The sequence below is a fragment of the Balaenoptera borealis genome (assembly GCF_965194805.1).
Source record: "Balaenoptera borealis genome assembly, chromosome: 15".
NCBI lineage: Eukaryota > Metazoa > Chordata > Mammalia > Artiodactyla > Balaenopteridae > Balaenoptera > Balaenoptera borealis.
Genome location: NC_138871.1, coordinates 40,869,224 through 40,889,934, shown reverse-complemented (window position 1 = coordinate 40,889,934; position 20,711 = coordinate 40,869,224). Strand labels below are relative to the sequence as shown.

General features: G+C 42.6%; 1 protein-coding gene across 7 annotated transcripts in view; it reads right to left on the bottom strand.

Annotated features, from left to right (window-relative positions):
• Positions 1–20,711, bottom strand: part of LOC309612449 (uncharacterized protein) — a 774,344-nt gene that overhangs the window by 694,279 nt on the left and 59,354 nt on the right. For all 7 annotated transcript variants that reach the window (XR_014235131.1, XM_082358357.1, XM_082358358.1 and 4 more), the window contains exon 2: positions 15,082–15,176. Coding sequence is in view for 6 of the 7 variants with exons in the window: in XM_082358357.1 (XP_082214483.1) it covers positions 15,082–15,138 (57 nt within the window). In the remaining variant the exon portion in view is untranslated. The remainder of the gene's footprint in view (positions 1–15,081; positions 15,177–20,711) is intronic.

The following is a 20,711-nucleotide window of genomic DNA, read 5'->3' as shown; positions in this document are numbered from 1 at the left end:
AACTACCCTGCCTCCTTCCTGTGACAGAATCTATCCTTAGCCTGCGATGACCTGAGTTCTGATTGAGCTCAGAAATGTGTAAAGGCCAAATAGTAGTGAGCACAGCTGAGAAACTTTTGTGACTTTGTAGAGGAGCTAAAGTGCTATTGGGCCCTTACTCAATATTTGTTGAATGGATAAATTTATGAATTTAGAAGGCATTGCTTAGAAGCCATTGTAATGTTTCACTGATGTGTAACTTGCACAAATCCCTAGAATAACAGCATTTTCAAGTGGCAGAAAGGCCTTAAAGAGAAATACTGTCATCTAACCCTTCTACTTTCTAAATGAGGAAACTGGTTCAAAGAGGTCAATTAACTGGCTTAAGGTCACTCAACTGGCTGATCCTTAAACCAGAACCCTTTTTATCATTACCAGCTTCCTACTTAAATATACTATGTAATGGTACACACTTGTTGGTGTTCAGCCTAGTTAACCCCTAGGTTCCATCATGTCTCTCAAGGAATCATTTATAACTTTCCCTCTCTCTCTCCCCAACCCCCCTCGCTTCTTCCCTCTCTGCCATTCCCCTTTTGTACTTTGTATGAATGTATGTGTGTTTTTCCTCTTCCCCCGCACTTATCCTCAGTTACTGCAACATCACTGCAGATTTAAAGAGTTAATCTTGTGACCAATACACCCTACCCCCAGGAAGAGGGCATTATAAACCTCCCTATGGCTTAACAAGGAGACATCCATGTGTCTTTCAAATCAAATCAGCAAACTAATATTAGATCTTTTTTATTTTTATTTATTTTTTTGAATTTTATTTCATTTATTTTTTTATACAGCAGGTTCTTATTAGTTATCCATTTTATACATATTAGTATATATATGAATATTTGATCTTTTTTAAATTAGAAATTCTTTTGGATCACTGCTTCATTGGCAATACAGCTAATTCAATTAACAATCAGTTTAATCAATATGAAGAAATTCAACCCTGATATTAACCTGACACAAATCTGAGTTTCAGACATGGTGCTTCCCCTACATAAGTGCATTGTCATTGCCTCAAACATGAATTATGTAGTTATTACTAATGCAGCCCTCATCCAAGAATTTATTCTTGGTCACGCCTCACACTTCAGAAAGCATACGTGAACTGTCTCATCTACCCTCTAAATGAAAACAAAAACCTCATGGAAGCGTCCCTTATACTTCGGTATGTTCAGAAGCATGACAGGATACACCACCAGTCCAATGTGAGCCCAGCATACAAGTACATATTCATTCTAAGTTCTTGGTCCTGCTACCCAAGGGTAGAAAGTTTTAAATGGTTCCAAAATTCTGTCATGACCAAAATTCTCTCTTTACTAGCTTTGTCTAAAAAGATAATTCCTCATTTTAGCCTTCAAAGGTTACTCTTTAAATTGCAAGGCAATACCTGTCACTGTCAGTCAAGAACCTCCTGGCTGTAATTAGCTTATCAGCTTATCATCACTGGGTCACAGGACAGCTGAGTTTTGATAGGACTGAAGACTTCATAGTCCGGAATAGAAAACAGTACCAGAGTAGGTCCTGAATAGCTAAGGATCAGCTAAGGGTACTATGGAAACCCAGTGGGCATTCCAAATAATCAGTACAGGCCTTTAGATAAAACATGCAGTATGAAAATAGTTGATTGTTTTGTTAATAGTCGATGTTCAATTAATATTAGCTAGAGTGAATTGAGAGATATTTTTCCTGGCTTCAAAGAGTTTCTCCCATCACTGGCAGTAGTATATACACAGAGGGTGGATGGTCATGTTGAGGCCAATTGGGGAAGAGAGTGGTCTAGTGCAGGTAATGACCCATGAGTGGCCCACGACGTTAATGTGGGGGGTCATGGTCAGTATTGTTTAATGGAATAGAATGGAAAATTGTAAAGTGCATTACACAAAGCAAGGATAAATATTTTTGGAGAAACTTTTGTTTCACTTGTCTGTGTATACACATGCCTAAGTGTAACCCAGGGATTGTGGTAAGAAAAGCAAAACACTGGTTTAGAAGGCCTTCTGAAACCATGTTTCTATTGATTCCTCTTGCCTCTAGAATTGATTTTAAACTACCTGGTCCATGGTAGGTGCTCAACAACTGCTATACATAATATCAAGCAAAAATAATAGAATCTTGGAATCTCAACAATTCTACAGGGTAGGTATTCTGATGTTGGTTTTACGGCAGATAAGATTAAATTACTTGCCTATGTTAAATGACTTGTTCAAGGCCACACAGCTGATAAGCCTGTGTGTCCAATACTTGAACCCAGTCAGAGCCAGACACTACAAGTCCAGATGTGGGCCGTACTCCATAGTACTCTTCAGAAGACTGGTGACAAAGAGCAAAACTTAAAAGTAGAAATTCATTAAAAAAATTTTTGAGGCTCTGCTAGAACTGCCAGTGATTTCAACTTGAAAATTCTCATTATTAAGATAAACAAAACTCTGAATCACATACTCTAAAGTGGCAGTGCCCAAATGCCAGTCCATAGATTGGCTACATCACAATCACTGGAGGAGCTTTAGAAAAATATAGATTCTCAAACTTCTCTCCTAGAGAATATGACTGAAGAGGGGTATTTACAAAGCTTCCAGTGCTTATGCTCAGACAGGTTTGGGAACCACAGACCTAGTTTACATTCCTACATTGAAGATCTAACAGAATTTTTAACTGGAAGAAATGTTGGATACCATCTAGCCCTTGGGTGGCAATAAGTTTCATCTTCAGTGCCAACTGCAAACGATAAATAATGCTGCTTGGAGGATCAGTAGAGATAGATTCCAAACAGCATTCAGACTTGATCAGATACAGCCCCAAGATTAATTAATAATGTCTGTTATGGATGAGGAGGTGTAGAGAGAGCATTGCTATGATCCAACCCTTTTAATTTCCAGTCCTGTATGCCCCAAAACACACTTTAGTGACACAGGAGTGAAATCCAGGCTTCCTCACTCCTAGTCTGGTGCTTTGTTTGAAACAATTTCCATTGACCATAGTAAGGCTTATCAGAAATGTTGGTTTCTAGAGTGCTTCTAGCTGGTGTATGGCAGAAAAAGCCAACGTTTACTTTTACTTGAAGGGTTAAAGCAAATCTACCCTAATTGTTCCTACTCGTTAATGTCTCAGCTACTAAGGCAGGTAGAATATTTTGTTCCATTATTAGCTATAAAATTTTAAATACTGAGATCCCTTGAGAATAAATCAAGAAAAATCATGTGTTTAAAAAAAAAGCCTAGCACAGTTTCTGACTTGGGTTTAAATTCATGCTAAAGAATATATGACTAATATAAGATCTTAAAAGTAGGTTTCGGTGAAAACAGAGAGCATAATACATATACTGGATGCCTGAAGGAAAGAGGAAACATCAATGAGGGAGAGGATGCCTAGGGTACCAAGGGCTCTGGTCCGCTTCACAACTGTGCCTGGAACAGCCTGGTCAGAAACCATGCCTCCAACCCCCTCAGCTGGGGCCTTACACAAGTTACTTAGCATTAATTTCCTCATCAGTAAAATATGGGTAATAAATCCTACCTCTCAGGGTTGTTTTGAGAATTAACGGAGAAAAATCTCATGTTCCAGAAAGGGCTCAGCACATTTGCTGGCATATATAGTTCCTCAGTAAATGTTTATTAATCTATGTGTTTGACTTGCACAAAGCAGTTCCTATGAACTGATTCCATGAACATGAAAATTGAGGTCTATTCAACTCAGGGCCCTATTTAAACTGAGACCCATGGGTCAGCTAAGACTAAAAGCCAAAGGCAGTGGTCATTGGGAGGAAACATTCAATGGTATTATAGACTCAGGAAGTCTGGGCTAGTCACTGAGTCAAAGAATTCTGAGATGGAAAGGTCCTTTCCATCTCTGCCCATCTGCTACTGTCCATCCCACTCATTAACAAACAAGGAAACTCTAAACCACAAGAGACTCTCAGGAAGGTGGCCCTGCATCCAAGCTTCTTGAAGCAGTGTCTGGGTGGCACCCCAGGAAAACAAGTATTTCTAGCGTTGGGAAGCTCCATTTGTAAATTAAACACAAGGCTTTATAAGAAACTAAACATTTTGACTTCTCCCCTGCTCCAGTGTGTCTGTCGAATAGTTCCAATAGGTACTTTGAACAACACCTATTCTGAGGTGATATGGGTAAATTGCAAAACATTAATTTACTATTAACATAATTACAGGGTTTTTTCTGCTCTCTAAAATTTGTTTAGTGCTTGGGGCCAAATCCCTTCCACTCTCACAATACCTTCTTTGTTTTAAAAAGGAGATACTACAGTGTCTGGCTGGTGGGGGGAAAGTGCCCTTTAAAATTTCCTGTTATCACAGTCATAAGCTGCCTCTAATCAGAGGCAGCACAATAAATAGACACAAGGCTTCTTTAAAATGCCTACAGTCTGCTAAGAATTAAAGGTCTTCCTTTGCGTCTCTCCTCAAAATATATTTTTAAATAGTTGCTCAGTCCTAAGCTTTCCCTAATAAGGTTCCATTTAAATAAATTTGGAAATATTTTCCTTCTTTTAAAGAAAGCCACTCAATTTGGAAATGTCAGATAAAAATACATGTACATTATAAGGCTATCACCTATTTTCAGCTATGTTTTTCCAGGCTCTCTCTTTTCCTTTCTTTCTTTTTTCTTCTTCTGTTTGCTGTTCCCAGCAGCTTCTGGGAGCTTCTTCACCCAAGAGGACAGGGCTCATCAGATCACAAACAATTTCATCTGTTTTCCTGGCGGTACCCATTATACGAACAAAACTGGCCCCCGTCGCCCGATACAGCCCTTCTGAGTCACCCCAGCTCCCCAAACCCCAGTGGAGGCCATGTGACTGAAATGAAACCAACTCACCCTTAACTTTAGAAAATCAGCCACTCTCCTCCTTGCTGTGCCATGTCAAAATTAAAGAGTAAACAGAGGTCCCCCCAATCCCCCTGATTGCATTAATCATTCAAATGACGTATTAGCATTCTTCAGACTCTTCTGTTGTGCTTCCAAATTAACACCTCCAGGTTCAAGGGAATAGAAATTAACTGAATTATCTGGCAGCCCCAGATGTCCTAGCATGCTCTTCCTTCTCGCTGATTTAATATGCCTGAAGAACAGTTATGAGGCAGAAACACTGCTAATGGTCAAGAAATAATTTATGACATATGTAACCGAGAGCCTTGGCACCCTCCCGCATTCCAAAGTTGCCAGGGTTCCGGGTGAGTCCTGGCTGCCACTGCCACTGGGCATGGCCACCTTTATCCACCCCCTTTCTACCCCACATCCCCGTGAGTGCTGGGGTGGCGGGCCCTGCTTTAAAGCTGGGAGTCAAACGTCCCAGTACCAGCTGGGTCACACCCAGCAGCACAGGCACAGAGGTGATCCAGGAGTCTCTCCCAGAGCAGGACAAGGAGAAAATGGTGTGAGGGCAGAGCCCACAATCAGACAGGGGCCTCTCCGGCCTTTCCCAGCTCCGGCCACTGGCAACCTTCTTGTGGAGGCATGTAAAGGATCAGCAGTTCCTCAGCGCTGTGGAAGGGCCTTTTAGAACATGGATGTAATCCTTCACAACAGAAGCCTGTTTCCCTTGGGGGTTAATCCTGTCATTTGGGAGTGTCTCCAGGGCATTAAGCCGTAATTGCTTGCATACCTCCGAGAGGCAAACAGGAAGCTGGCGCACACAGGCATTCACAAGCTTCCGAAGAGCAGGCAGATCCTGTCCTTGACGTTGCAGCCCCTTCCAAACCAAAGCTGCATGCCCCTACCCATCCTGAGAGGTGGCCCCAAGAAGAGGTGGAAGCCTGAGGGGGTCACCCAAGAACCTCACCCCTATCCCAGCTCCCAGCTGCCTGGACCTCCAGGAGCGGGGAGCAAAGGAATGGGCACAGGGGAGGTCAATGCCAGGCATCACCTGAACACAGAGGCCTCGTAATAACAGGCAGAAATTCAGATACTTTCTCCATGCCTTGGTGGGAACCAAAACATCAGATGTTTATTAAATGACATAGCGGTGGTGACTACTTTGCACAGTGAGCCCAGAAGTGTATGCTGTCACTTTAAAAAAAATTGAGCCGATGCCAGGCTAGTCATGGTAATGCTCCCATGGCATGATTAGATTCATGCCCAGGGTTGTATTTGCATATGATATTCAGGGCATGATTTTTTTATTGTTCTTAATCAGAGCCGAATGTCAACAAAATAAATGAAGTTGCGAGTTGAAGTGAAATTTTTATCACATCAGGGATGTGCTTTTTCTCCCATTTATCACAGCCCATATTGAGAGAGTGAAATTTTTTGAAAATGTGGTAATCAATGGAAGAGCTCCATATGGCAGGGATCAAAGGTGTTACATAGTGTGTGGTTCTGCTTTATTGCCAGCCAGTACTGTTAATTGGACAACAAGATCAGAGGCAATATTAAAATCCAATTAAATTGATATGAACAGATTGCCAAGTGATGTACACTAATGTATAATTGAGTATCAAGCAAATGCAAGTCCCCGTCTTCTGCTTCTACCTCCTGAATAAATGATGGCGCCATAGAGGACAGAAACAAGTTTGCACATTAGCTCCACAGCTCTGGGCTCTCATTTGTTACTTTTGGAGCTGATGACTTCTGGTTTTCCTCCTAGTCTGTCTTAAAGAGACAGACCCTTCCCCTGCCCCCCAAACCCCCACCCCTTGCCCCCCACCTGGGGTGAGTTTTCTGCCCCGGAATCATTTTCTCCTTTTGGGGCTTGGAAATGAAATCCACATTTCCTATGCTTCATTACATGTCTGTTACATAGCAGGTCCTAAAGAGCAGCACATCGATAATATATTGTGCTAGTTGTAAATGATCTGTCCATCCGGAGCGGAATGCTAACACGTTTCTAATGCTGTTTCCCAGATATAAATTATAGCAGAGTGTTTCTCAACCCAAAAGGAAAGCAAGAGAAAACAAGAAAGCAAAGCCCAGAATGAGCACTGTTGGAATACCTCCTCACACAATGAAGGACCAGAGCAGCAGTTGTAAGAGGGCTGGCGGTGATATGGATCCCAGCAGTGGATCCCAGGGCCCAGCCGGCCTCAGGGCTGCCAGCAGGAGCTGAAGTGGGCCTCCATTCATTCCTCTCCAAACAGGGCCGGGAAGGGACAGGAGTGAGAGGAAGGCAGCCCCTCCCACTCAATTAGAGCAGTTAGCTCACAGGCCTTACCGGGGCCAGGCCTGGCTGAATAGGATCCCCTGCCCCACGTTTGTTATCCAAGCTGAGCTCACACAAATTAATGAGGAGTGGGAATGAGCAAAGCCAAGGGCTGTTGCTGGCAAACACTCTGGGGGCCTCGTCCCTCCCTCCTGTAATCACAACCCCAGATTACCCCCAACAATAAAACCTGTTAACTTATGCAACTTTGCTTAAGAAACAAGCCTGATGGGACATTGGCAGACTTCCCTGCTGCCAAGCAAGAACTATTGCGGGCAGCCGCGAGCTCCTCAGGATTGAAGCCCATGATGGAATGGTAAACGAGGGAGCAGACTGTTTATTCCAGCAGCCAGATTGTCTCTGGCCATAAAGTTCTGTGTTTGGAAAGTATTTTTCTCCCCAGTATAGTACAAAAAAAAAGGGGGGGCGGGGAGAAAGAGGTAGGGGAAGGGGTATTGAGCAAAGATCACGTTTTGTTATCATTTATTCAACCAGCTCAAAGAAAAGCATCGACCTTCCAGGTTTTGAATGGACTTGCTAAACATAAACCCATTTCCGCACCTCGGAGAGAGGGAGGGAAGGAAGAAGCCTGCTAGAGCTGGGGGTGAGGGGGAGAAACGAGGGGAGGGGGGGATATTTAAAAGCAAGTCTAAGGAATGGGGTTTTAAATAATTTGGAATTTGAGTTGCTAAATTACACACATTTTAAATTTTGTCTCTTTACAAACAGGCACACACTTTTAAAGATTAGATTTTATTTGTGGGCCTTAAAAACACTGAGATGGTATCTATGCTCATAAACCAGTTTGAATTTTCTCTTTTTGGCTTATAATAGTCAAAACAAGTGGTGGATTCCTGGTCAGCAGCTACTTACTAAGCAACTGGTGAATCAAAATGATGTTTTGTTCCAGCTTACCCTTCCCCCTCCCCATCCTGCCCCTAGGTTCTTCAGAACCATTTTTTTTAGATTCCATATATATGTGTTAGCATGCAGTATTTGTTTTTCTCTTTCTGACTTACTTCACTCTATATGACAGACTCTAGGTCCATCCACCTCACTACAAATAACTCAGTTTCATTTCTTTTTATGGCTGAGTAATATTCCATTATATATATGTGCCACATCTTCTTTATCCATTCATCTGTTGATGGACACTTAGGTTGCTTCCACATCCTGGATATTGCAAATAGAGCTGCAATGAGCATTGTGGTACATGACTCCTTTTGAATTATGGTTTTCTCAGGGTATGTGCCCAGTAGTGGGATTGCTGGGTCGTATGGTAGTTCTGTTTTTAGTTTTTTAAGGAAACTCCATACTGTTCTCCATAGTGGCTGTATCAATTTACATTCCACCAACAGTGCAAGAGGGTTCCCTTTTCTCCACACCCTCTCCAGCATTTATTGTTTCTAGATTTTTTGATGATGGCCATACTGACTGGTGTGAGGTGATACCTCATTGTGGTTTTGATTTGCATTTCTCTAATGATTAGTTACATTGAGCATCCTTTCATGTGTTTGTTGTCAATCTGTATATTTTCTTTGGAGAAATGTCTATTTAGGTCTTCTGCCCATTTTTTCATTGGGTTGTTTGTTTTTTTGATATTGAGCTGCTTGTAAATTTTGGAGATTAATCCTTTGTCAGTTGCTTCATTTGCAAGTATTTTCTCCCATTCTGAGGGTTGTCTTTTTGTCTTGCTTATGGTGTCCTTTGCTGTGCAAAAGCTTTTAAGTTTCATTAGGTACCATTTGTTTATTTTTGTTTTTATTTCCATTACTCTAGGAGGTGGGTCAAAAAAGATATTGCTGTGATTTATGTCAAAGAGTGTTCTTCCTATGTTTTCCTCTAAGAGCTTTATACTGTCTGGTCTTACATTTAGGTCTTTAATCCATTTTGAGTTTATTTTTGTGTATGGTGTTAGGAAGTGTTCTAATTTCATTCTTTTACATGTAGCTGTCCAGTTTTCCCAGCACCACTTATTGAAGAGGCTGTCTTTTTTTTTTTTTTTTTTTTTTTTGGCTGTGTTGGGTCTTCGTTTCTGTGTGAGGGCTTGCTCTAGTTGCGGCAAGGGGGGCAACTCTTCATCGCGGTGCGCGGGCCTCTCACTATTGCAGCCTCTCTTGTTGCGGAGCACAGGCCCCAGACACGCAGGCTCAGTAGCTGTGGCTCATGGGCCCAGTTGCTCCGCGGTATGTGGGATCATCCCAGACCAGGGCTCAAACCCGTTTCCCCTGCACTGGCAGGCGGATTCTCAACCACTGCACCACCAGGGAAGCCTGAAGAGGCTGTCTTTTCTTCATTGTATAGTCTTTCCTCCTTTATCAAAAATAAGGTGACCATATGGGTTTATCTCCAGGCTTTCTATCCTTTCCCATTGATCTATATTTCTGTTTTTGTGCCAGTACCATAGTATCTTGATTACTGTAGCTTTGTAGTATAGTCTGAAGTCCAGGAGCCTGATTCCTCCAGCTCCATTTTTCTTTCTCAAGATTGCTTTGGCTATTTGGGGTCTTTTGTGTTTCCATACAAATTGTGAGATTTTTTGTTCTAGTTCTGTGAAAAATGCCACTGGTAGCTTGATATGGATTGCATTGAATCTGTAGATTGCTTTGGGTAGTATATGTATAGCTGATTCACTTTGTTATAAAGCAGAAACTAACACACCATTAGTGTGAAGCAGTTATACTCCAATAAAGATGTTAAAAAAATAAATTAAATTTAAAAAAAATTTTTTAATTAAAAAAACAAGCACACACACACACACAAAAATGATGTTTTGTTTTCTTTTTCCCAAACCCTCCTAACTTTGGTCCAAACAGCCTCAATGCAATTCACCTTGAAAGTAGAGCAAAGAGAAACTCAGGGTGAAATCAGACCTACAAGGCACCCAACAACACCGTTGAAACATGTGAGCCCACCCAGAACACATGAAGTTGGTGAAGGCTGGTGTCCCGTTAACGGGGAAAGTGAGAGCAGACCATCTTCTGCCTAGAGCAGAGTTATGCTTTTCAACAAGGCAGCCAGCTCAGGGCTGTGACTCCTCTCTGCTATCCCCACTGTAAGAGTTTCCCCACGAATCACAGAAAGGCTCCTTGGCACTGGGTATCTAAAAGTTTCTTGGAACTAGGATGAGGTAGTTTCTAGAAGGCACTGTTTGACTGCAGTAATTTCTTGGTGCCTCTTTGCCATACCATGACTACTGGGTTGCCCTAAAAGCACTTCCAAGAACTTGGGAGGAAACAGAACTAAAGAAAAAGGTCCTGAAATGTATAACGGAACTTAGAACTTTATGATATTTTAGCAAAATAAGTTGAGGAGCTTACAGCAGACAGAAACCAAGTTGTTTATCTTGAAACAATATCAGTCTCACTTGGGAACAGTGCTCCAATTTTCCTGGGCCTGCTCTGGTGCTCAAAATGTGGGCAACCAAAGCACTGAAGAATTGGGTGACGTTGTTGCACTTACAGAACCTCTCCTGGGTGCCCAGCATTGTGCTATGCCTTCCACACCTTTCCTCTTTCATCACCACGATCTGCAAGGTAGGAAATATTATCCTCGTTTTTCAGAGGAAGAAACTGAATCTCAGACAAGTTAAGTTACTTCCCCGAGGTCACACAGTGGAGAGATGGAACTGAAATTTAAACCCAGACCTGCCTGACTTTAATCCACATTTTACTTTCTTTTTTCTAGTCTACACAATCTAGCCTCCCAGAGTTGCTCCAGAAGAAAAGACCAATCATTCAAAAGTCTATTTAAACTGCAAACTCACCCATCACCTCACAGAGACTTGGCATCAAGATGTTTCAAAAAATGAGAGTTATTCCTGAAAAGACTAAGGAGAGCCATTCGTGAAGGTGGTTCTGAAGACAGCGCATCAAGAATCTGGGGGTCGTATGCTAACACATATATGTGGAATCTTAAAAAAAAAATGGTTCTAAAGAACCTAGGGACAGGAAAGGAATAAAGACGCAGACACAGAGAATGGACTAGAGGACACGGGGAGGGGGGAAGGGTAAGCTGGGACGAAGTAAGAGAGTGGCATGGACATATATACACTACCAAATGTAAAATAGATAGCTAGTGGGAAGCAGCTGCATAGCACAGGGAGATGAGTTCGGTGCTTTGTGTCCACCTAGAGGGGTGGGACAGGGAGGGTGGGAGGGAGACGCAAGAGGGAAGGGATATGGGGATATATGTATAAGTATAGCTGATTCACTTTGTTATACAGCAGAAACTAACACACCATTGTAAAGCAATTATAGTCCAATAAAGATGGTAAAAAAAAAAAAAAAAGAATCTGGGGGTCTAGGTGTCAGGATGTCTGCTAATACATTCCATGGCTTTAAGTAAGTCACTAATTCTCCCTCCCTATGTCCTTCTACTTCTTCCAGGAGCAGCGACACCAGCAACCTACCTATCTCCCTTAATTGTGGATTAGGTATAAACACTGGAATCACTTTATAAACTCTTCAGGAAAAAGTCCACACGAATCTCCATCATTACCATATAATCACGGGGTAGTCATCAGGGCACTTCCCACTTATTCTGAGCTTGCTTCCAGACAACATGGTAGGATTTGATCTAGGTGTGGCCACGTGCCTTGCCTTAGCCAACACAGAAGGTGGTAAGTGTCTCTTCTGGGCAGACACAATTCTCGGCATCCTTTCCTCCTTATAGCAATGAAGTGGGAGGACATGTTGAAATGGAGCCTACATCCCCTTAAATCCCTGAGTGACTAGATGAGCAGGGCCTGCCTGTTGACCCAAGATGGATATGTAGCATGAGTGTAAAGTCACAGAGACGTTACTGCAACGTAACCTAGTCTACCTGACTGATACTACATAGAAGACCCATTTCTGGAGAGTACCAACAGGGGAAACAGGCCACAAAGTAAAGAAATTGAATGAAGAAAATCCATTTATTTAGGAAATACTTATTAGGCACTTATTTTAGTGACAGAGTGTGCTGATGTGCTAGAGATAGATTATTCTTCCTAAACTAGGGAATCCAAAACGGCATCTTCCAACAAAAAATAAGCAGCGTTCTTTCAAGGAGCTGATTTGAAACTGGAAAAATATTTGCCTTTGACATACATTTTTAACTACCAAAATTAATTTATAGTCTAGAGAAAAAAATCTCCCTCCCCAAAATTATCTACAAATCTACCTCTCAAGCAAATCTGGTTACATGTTTTCATTCTCTTTTAATTCCCTGTAGTTATTCATTTGTAAAGGTATGGCTAACTACACCTAAAAGAGGGAAAGCTTTAATCCAGATGTATCAAAAACATTCCAAGATGATGACTACCACTCCTATAGACTTCTGCTAAAGGCTAATATTAAAAATCAGGATTAAAAAAAAAGATAGACCCTCCAACTCAGTGGGAAATCAATCTTTACTACCACTTAAGAGCCAAATAAATAAACTTGTGGTTTCTCCATTTAAAAAGGTTTATATAAACTTCACTTTTGTTTGTGAGAAAACAATTATCCATTGTAATCAGCTCACCCTACAACTTTATTCTCTTTTCCATCTCCTATGGGCTTACTTCCCAGGGCCAGTAAGGTTTTCACATTTCTAGGCAGTGGCATTTCATCATAAGTGACCTAACATTACATAGCATAAGACCTTAGAAAAAACTTTTTAGGAGACTTGTTATGTGAGAAAATGTAAAATCCCACAGTTTCATGACTACCTCTTCAAATCTTTCCAACTTTTATAATCGTTTATAAAACTGTAGTTTGCCATAACTAAGCTTTTCCATATATTAGAGAGCAATTCATGTCTATAAATATATATTTACATGTATATATATACACACACACACACACACACACACACACACACACACACACACACACAAGTTGAAGAGATATGTGGTGTTGGAGGGCAAGTCTCAAGACTAAGGTAGAGAGAGATTGTAGAGTGGTCAGAAGCAGCACTGTGATGAGAAAAGCCCCACCTCAGCTACTCCCAATCTTTGTCCTTCAGGCAAATCTCTTCACCTCTCTGGGCTTCTGCCATTTCACATGCAGAACAAGATCAGGCCACATGCTTTCAGATGCCCCTTCTTGCTCACCTGTCCATGGATCTACTACTGAAGCTGCCTCCAGTTTGCAAATTTTATTGGGTAAATTAAGTCTGTGTAGCTAGGATTCCAACTCTATAGAAAATATGTAAGCCAACAGCAAAAAGGTAAAAGTCAAACATGAAAAAAGTTACGACACACAAATAGTAAGATTGCTAGAAGTTTTTTTTTTTTCTTCTTCCAAATTCACTTAATGTTATTGCTACATTACTTTTGTAATTTTATAAATCAATAAAAATTTTTAAATATATCAGTCTGTGTGGAGGGCAGTGTTTATAATTACCCCCAGAGAGTGTCAACACATGAATATAAACACCTTCTTTAAATTTATAGGCACATAACATTTATTACAGACAAATCCATATGATTATCAATCCCAATTTCTCACAGCCAAAATTCTCTTAAGCAACACAATTTATTTGTCTAAAGATGTCAGATAAACTAGTCTGGCAAAGAGTTTCATTTTTCAGTTGTCTCCTTTGGCATTGTGCCCACTATAATACATGTCTAACGTCACCCCCCATCTCACCCTGTCCACCCATGCACACATGCTTGTAGACATGACAAAGTTGGCATTCTCGGGTTAATACTTATGCCAAAGGTCAGAAAAGTCATGTTAAGCAGAAGTGCCCAGGGAATTTGGGTCTCTCTCTATTACCTTACTCTCTCCCACTGTCCAAGTTTTGACAACATAATGTGATTACATAATAACTCAAGCAGGAAGAAAATTAGACACCATACAGGAAACCCAGGTGAGGCCCCCATGGAGTTATCTGAATTAGTTATCCTGCTGCATGTGAAGTCAAGCAAGAAACAAACTGTTGAGCATTTTGGAGCCCTGAAAATTCCTACTCACTCCCCCATCCCACTCCCACCCAACCAAAAGGAATACCTTCCATGGGAGAAAATCTGCCACTTAGAAAATGGTATTTTCTCCAAATCATACACTGATAGTAACAAATGAATTACTTCAATCACAAAAACACTTGGTGGTCCAAAGAACCAAAAGTCAGCTGTCTCCTTCTCTGTGCATTCTCACTGTCTCAAAATGGCCCTGAGAAGTTCCATCTGACCCCTGGCTATAAGGACCTAATTTCTGAATAGCATGTCCTAACCTATTAGCACCAAAACCCCCTATAGTCAAGTCAAAGTTAATTTTAAAGTCTCTTTCTTTCAGAATAGTTGAATAGTTTTCACATGAATTCTACATCCCACAAACCTAGGAGCTCACCAGAAAAGCAGGCTCTCTCGGGGGCTCTAAAACCCTTACCTGCAAGATCTCAAATCTGGTTGCTGCCAACACTTCTCTGAAGTTCACAAAGAAAGAAAATGCAACTGACATGGACCCTCCCCAACTCCACAGTGAGTCTGACTTCAGCATTGATATGCCTCCTCCTACTTCAACAAAATAAAACTGCACAGAGCAGGAAGCCAACAAGAGTCCTTGGCAACAACCAAAAGAGCGAGACAATAGTTTCAGCAGCATTTTCCCTTCTCATAAGCTTCAATCTTTCATCTCATTATCATTTTGAAGGTGGTTCCCATTTTCTTCTCCAGCTACTGCTCTTGCTTGTATAATAAAGAAGTGAACACACTTCTTTTCTGTTCATTTTAGAACATGCTTTGTCCATCTAAGATTAGGAGATCCTTAAAGAAGACAGGAAACTGGTAAAGGGAGACAGTAACTGGAACAAGAATTGCCTGAAAATCCCTGAGACCATGCACTGTATCATCCAACATATGACAGTGGATAAGTACCTAGACTCTGAAGCCAAGAAACATGGGTTGTAATCGCAGCTCTATCACTTACCAGCTGAAATCTTGGGCAGTTGATTTCATCTTTCCATGTCTCAGTTTCCTCAGCCATGTAACAGGGATAATAACAGTGACTTCTTCATTGGCTCACTGTGTGGATTAAATAAATACTTATGATAGTATTTGGTACAAGGTAATTGCTACATATTAGCTATTATTAACACCAGCTTAACCAACGTATGTCTTTGGATAAGTCATCACTTCCCCTCCTTGAGTCTGCACAATCAAAATGAAATTAATAGTATGCTTAACCGCCCAACTTACCTCACAGGGTTGTTGAAAAGATCAAAGAACCCAACTGGTGTGAAAAGTTCTTTGGGATGAAAAAACACAGTAGTATCTGTAATATATCATTTTTAATAAATAATACTATACCTCAGTCAATTAAAACTGAGTCTTCCATTTTAAAGGAATTAAAAAGAAAAAGAAGACCCATCCTGGATTGGCCAGAAACCCCACTGTGGGCCAAGTTGAGAGGAAGACTAAGAAGGGAACGTGCCAGCCTGGTGCTCCCTTCCGGCAGTGTACTTCAAGCCCACTCTGTAGAGTGAATGCGGGGGACGTGGTGACAAAGCTGCATCAGGGTGGCTTTGTGGCAAGTCACTCGTGTTTGTTCTGAGAGGCCAGGCAATGTCATTCCCGACCAATTCTGTCTCACTACGGGAGTATTCTGAAATCAGAAATGTTCTGGGTACTTCCAGTAATTGCGGGACAATGCAATTTCTGACCCCAGTAACTGTCCAGGGGGGACTGGCAGATGTTACTGTCAGAATTGCCGGATCCCAACAACCAGCCAGGCTAGATGACGATTTGGAGTTTGGGCTTCACAAAGGCAAGTCACCAGCAATCCCTGAATGTTGGCTGGACTGAAATGACCATTTTTGCCGATGCCAGGTGAGCATGGCTGGAAGCACTCAGATGCCAAATGAGTCGAAACTCCATCGACACTCCTAGTCAATGGCTGAATGTATCTCCCAGTTTTTAATTCTGTCATCCCAATGCTTTGCTAATACGTGCCAATGACTAAATAACTATATGTCTTCTCTATACTCACCCTTTCTTCTCTTCCTCCCTAAAGTGCTGTGTCCTGGGCTACCAGCATTACTTCCACTTATAGCAGAGCCCACTTCCACTTCCATGCAGCCCATGTGGTTTTCAGTAACCGGAGTTTTCCCTCCTCCTAAAAAACCCTCTTATTTTTAACTCACCACGCGTGCAAAGACAATTTTACTACTACATATTTATAGAAGTAATAATAATGACATTTATTCAGCTTACTTTGAGCTAGGCATTGACGTAAGTGCTGTATAAATGATCTCAATCCCAAAACAAGCCTATGAGGTGAGGACTATTACTATCCCCTCTTATAGATGAATAGACTAAGGCATAGGGATGGCAAACATTGTGCTGAAGGCCATACAACATTCATATGGGACATCTAGAAACGGATAGAACCGGGATATGAATCCAGGAAGTCTGATTCACCGAGCCCCCAATTTTAGCAAAGTACAGTATACTAAATATACACACATGGGGATACGTGTCTTCACAATTGTACAACCCAAAGTAATTTCATTTTGTTAGGGGAACCACTGACTGAAACCGCCCACCCTGGCCAGGCACCACAGTAACCATGTGCATGACTTATCTTGCGACAGGAGGTCCTGGTAAGGTACTCGGAACTAACATGCCACCACCAACCGGAAGAATTCGGGAAAGGCCAAAAGGAGAGAGGAGACGCCAGTCCATATGTCCTGCCAACCTCCCAGAATCCTCCTCACTGGAATCCATCTTGGCTGAGTGATGCATGCACCACCAGGAAGAACCATGAGTCAGAATGATTGGCCAGAGACAACCCGGAAACTAATTAATCCCATTACCATAATACCAGAGACTGCAAGCCACGTGGCAGAGCAGTCCTCCTGAGTTCCCTTACCCTCCTGCTCTCCACCTGGGTGTCCCTTCCCAGTAAAGTCTCTTGCTTTGTCAGCACGTGTATCTCCTCAGATAATTCATTTCCGAGTGTTAGACAAGAGCCCACTCTCGGGCCCTGGAAGAGGTCCCCCTTCCTGCAACAATTTCACACCAGACTCTCTAGGGTTCGTGACTCAGGTAGTCTTGTCTCAGATCTTTTCAAGAAACACAAGAAAGAAACACTTTAAGACTCTTTGAGTGATATAGCACAGGCTCTTAGGTTGATTCCAAGGATCCAGTTTTCACACACATAACTATGTGCAACTACATGAATATTCCTCCGTGCTATGTGCAAACTTTCAAAAATATAATTACACCTTCCAGGTAGGATGCCATATCCTTGTCAACCAAAATGTAGTCAATAGCTGGTCAAGAACTTACTATGCCTCCCCCTGGGAATACAGTGGCGAAGACACCACTCATGAACCCTGCCCAGATGGAGATTTTTACAATCTGATAGAGAAGACAGACATTGAGGGAATGATTGTAAATAATTAGGGCAACAATGACAAGAAAGCAAAATGCTCTAAAGGAAAATACAGGGTGCTTTTGAGAAAATGGAGAGAAGGGGAGAGGTAGCTAATTTCCTTTAAACCCATGGCATCCTTCTTGGAATTTGAACCGAATGCTTTCAAAATTGCCCCAAATCCTGAAATCGCTTAATAAATATTTCTGAATTAATACCCGAGACAAGGGAAATGAGGTAATGCTTGCAGACCAAAGAAACACGTGGCAGTTTCTTTATACTCCCAGTGTTGGGAGAAAGTTGAAATGAGCTTAAACAGAGAATGACAAGAAATACAGGGCACACTTTGCTGTGGTTACAGCACTAGCCACACTAGCTGGATTGTTTGGGGCCTCACTTTCATGAGGCTTAATACAATCAGGAAGGGCTTAGACACCCAGCCAGGATAAATACCCCACCAGGAGCCTGATCAAGGAGAGAACCAAAACCCAAGCAGCCAGGGCTCTCTTGCGGTGCCCAGACACACATGTGGGCAGCTCCATCAGCCAAAAATGCTGGCCCCCTCTGGGGCCTCCCCAACCCCTACCAATCAACACATTCTTAAAGTAGCCTCGGGCTGCTGAAGCTCATAATCAGACCTGGGCTGGATTGCAAACATCTCTATAATGCCAATGCTGGCTAACGTGATTAGGCACAGAGCATTAGCCAAATAAAAGGGATGGGGGACAGGGAGATGGAGAGAAGAAAAGGAGTATGCAATCTGCACAAAAGGGAAAAGGAAGTGGAGAAAGGTCCTGTGACACTCCCAAAGGGAGGAAAATAAAAATCAGAGGAGCACCCGAATCCAAATCATTTACTGCTTAGCCAAACAGCCGGTCAAAGGAGTTACCAATACTGAGGATGCTGTGTTGAACAAATAGGTAGGACCCCTGCCTTCATCAAGCCCACAGCCTACTGAAGGGCAGACTCAAAACAAATGCCATTATAGCCCGGTGCTTAAGACATTCACCGAGATTGTACATACTTTTATAATACATTTTTTGGAGAAGGGAATGAATGAATAAAAACAAACAAACAAACAAACAAATGACTACCCCACTGTAGTGGTTAATTACATGTGTCAACTTGGCTAGGCTATATGGTGCCCAGCTGTTTGGTCAAACACTAGTCTAGATGTTGCTGTGAAGGTAATTGTTAGGCGTGATCAACAGTTACCATCAGTTGACTCTAAGTAAAGCAGATTACCCTCTACAATACAGGTAGACCCAATCGGTTGAAGTCCTTAAGGGTGAAGACTAAGGCTTCCCAGAGAAAAAGGAATGGTGCTTTGAGACTGCGATACAAAAAGCCTGCCCGAGTTTCCAGGCTGCTGTTCTGCCCCGCAAAGTTTAGGCTTGCCAGCTTCCACAATCACGTGAGCCAATTCCTTAAAATGTCTCTATACCTAGAGATAGAGATAGAGACGGGATATAACTATATAGATAGGATATGATATATAATAGGATATATATATCCTATTGGTTCTATTTCTCTGGGGAACCATGTCTAATACACCCCTTAAATATGCCGATTGATTGTAAGACAGGCCCTAACTCAGAAATGTGAAAACCTGTGCTTCTTAGAATTGAGGAGATAAGATCACTACAATTAAGTTAACAATTACCAACATACTGAGGATTGTAAAGAAGAAACAGAGGATGCTGTGGGAGTGAGTGCAGAGAGAGCCCACCCCCAGCGAAGGAGTGCCAGAGTGCCGGGTCAGCAGAAGCAGGACGCATAAGGAGGCTTCACCCGCCAGGAAATAAGACGGGCTCAGGTGGCAGAGGGAAAAGGAGGGATTCTGATTAAAAGTACAATGGAACCTGAACGTGCTGCCCGCAAACTCAGCGCCACCACTCAAAGCCATTACCAACTCACACAGCCCACAGCCCAGCGCCTGGACAAGCCCCACCAGCCTCTTCTCTAGGTCCTGGGAGAGCTGCCCTGGAGCAGAGCATTTCGCCCGTGGGCTCAGGCCTCCAGTTTTCCCAGCCTGAGAAGGAAAGCCAAGAGCTGGGAGCCCACACCCTACTTGCACAATCCCAAAAGGGTTAAATCCCAACTCCCCACCTCCCCCACTGTAAGTAGTGGCAATCTTTCCTAATCGTTTCCATTTCTATTCCTCTTTACTTCTCCCATTCCCCTCTTTGTTTTCATGACCTGTGGGAACCTGAACTCCAGCTGGAGGTAGAGTCTGCCTTTATACTTAAAGCAGACATTTAAGCAATTATCCTGTCACTGGGCCTAGCCTTGCCTCCTCCATATGGGTAGCTCCTAAGCAAGGCATTTGGTTTCTCCTTTGTTCCCAGTGCACTGAGTAAAACGGTTCCAGAAAGCACTTGCCCTTGAGCAACAGGGCTGGGAAGATGGGGGTAAACTGGACTGGGGACGCTCAATGTCAAAAAGGGGCCAGGAATGGGAGCCTGTCAGCCTCTTTGGCTCTGCGTCCCCACCCCACCTCTTGGACAGGCCGTCTCCCTCCTGCAGCAGAGTCGATGAGAGGACTCACATCCACTCCTGACCAGAAGCTCAGGTGGTGGGAAAGGACAGGGGTGTGCGGGTGAGACAACTCTGCCTGCCGTCCAGTGCTACAGGTGCACGAGCTTCCCTAAGGCCCTGCTGGCCCAGCAGTAGGAAGCAGCAATCAGGCACCCAAAAAAGAAGCGAGCAGACCCCCACTGGGTTTGCTGTGACTTGAAGGTACCACCACAGAGAACCTCTGGTATTAGTTTCCTGTGTCTGTTATAACAAATTACCATATATTGGGTAGCTTAAAACAGCAGCAATTTATTCTTTCACAGTTCTAGAGCCTAAAAGTCCAAAACTAGTAACACGGGGCCAAGACTCCCTTCGGAGAATCCAGGAGAGAATCCATTCTTCCAGTTGCTGGTGGCCGAGGGCATTCCTCGGCTTGTGGCCACATCACTCTGACCTCTGGCTCCACAGTCACATCTCGCTCTCCACTGTATGTGTCAGATCTCTCTCTGCCTTTCTTAGAAGGACACTTGTGATAGTATTTAGGGCCCAGGGCCCCCCACCTGCATAATCCAGAATAACTTTCTAATCTCAAAATCCTTAATCACATCTGCAAAGACTTTGCCATATAAGATAATGTTCACAGGTTCCAGGAATTAGGACCTGATATC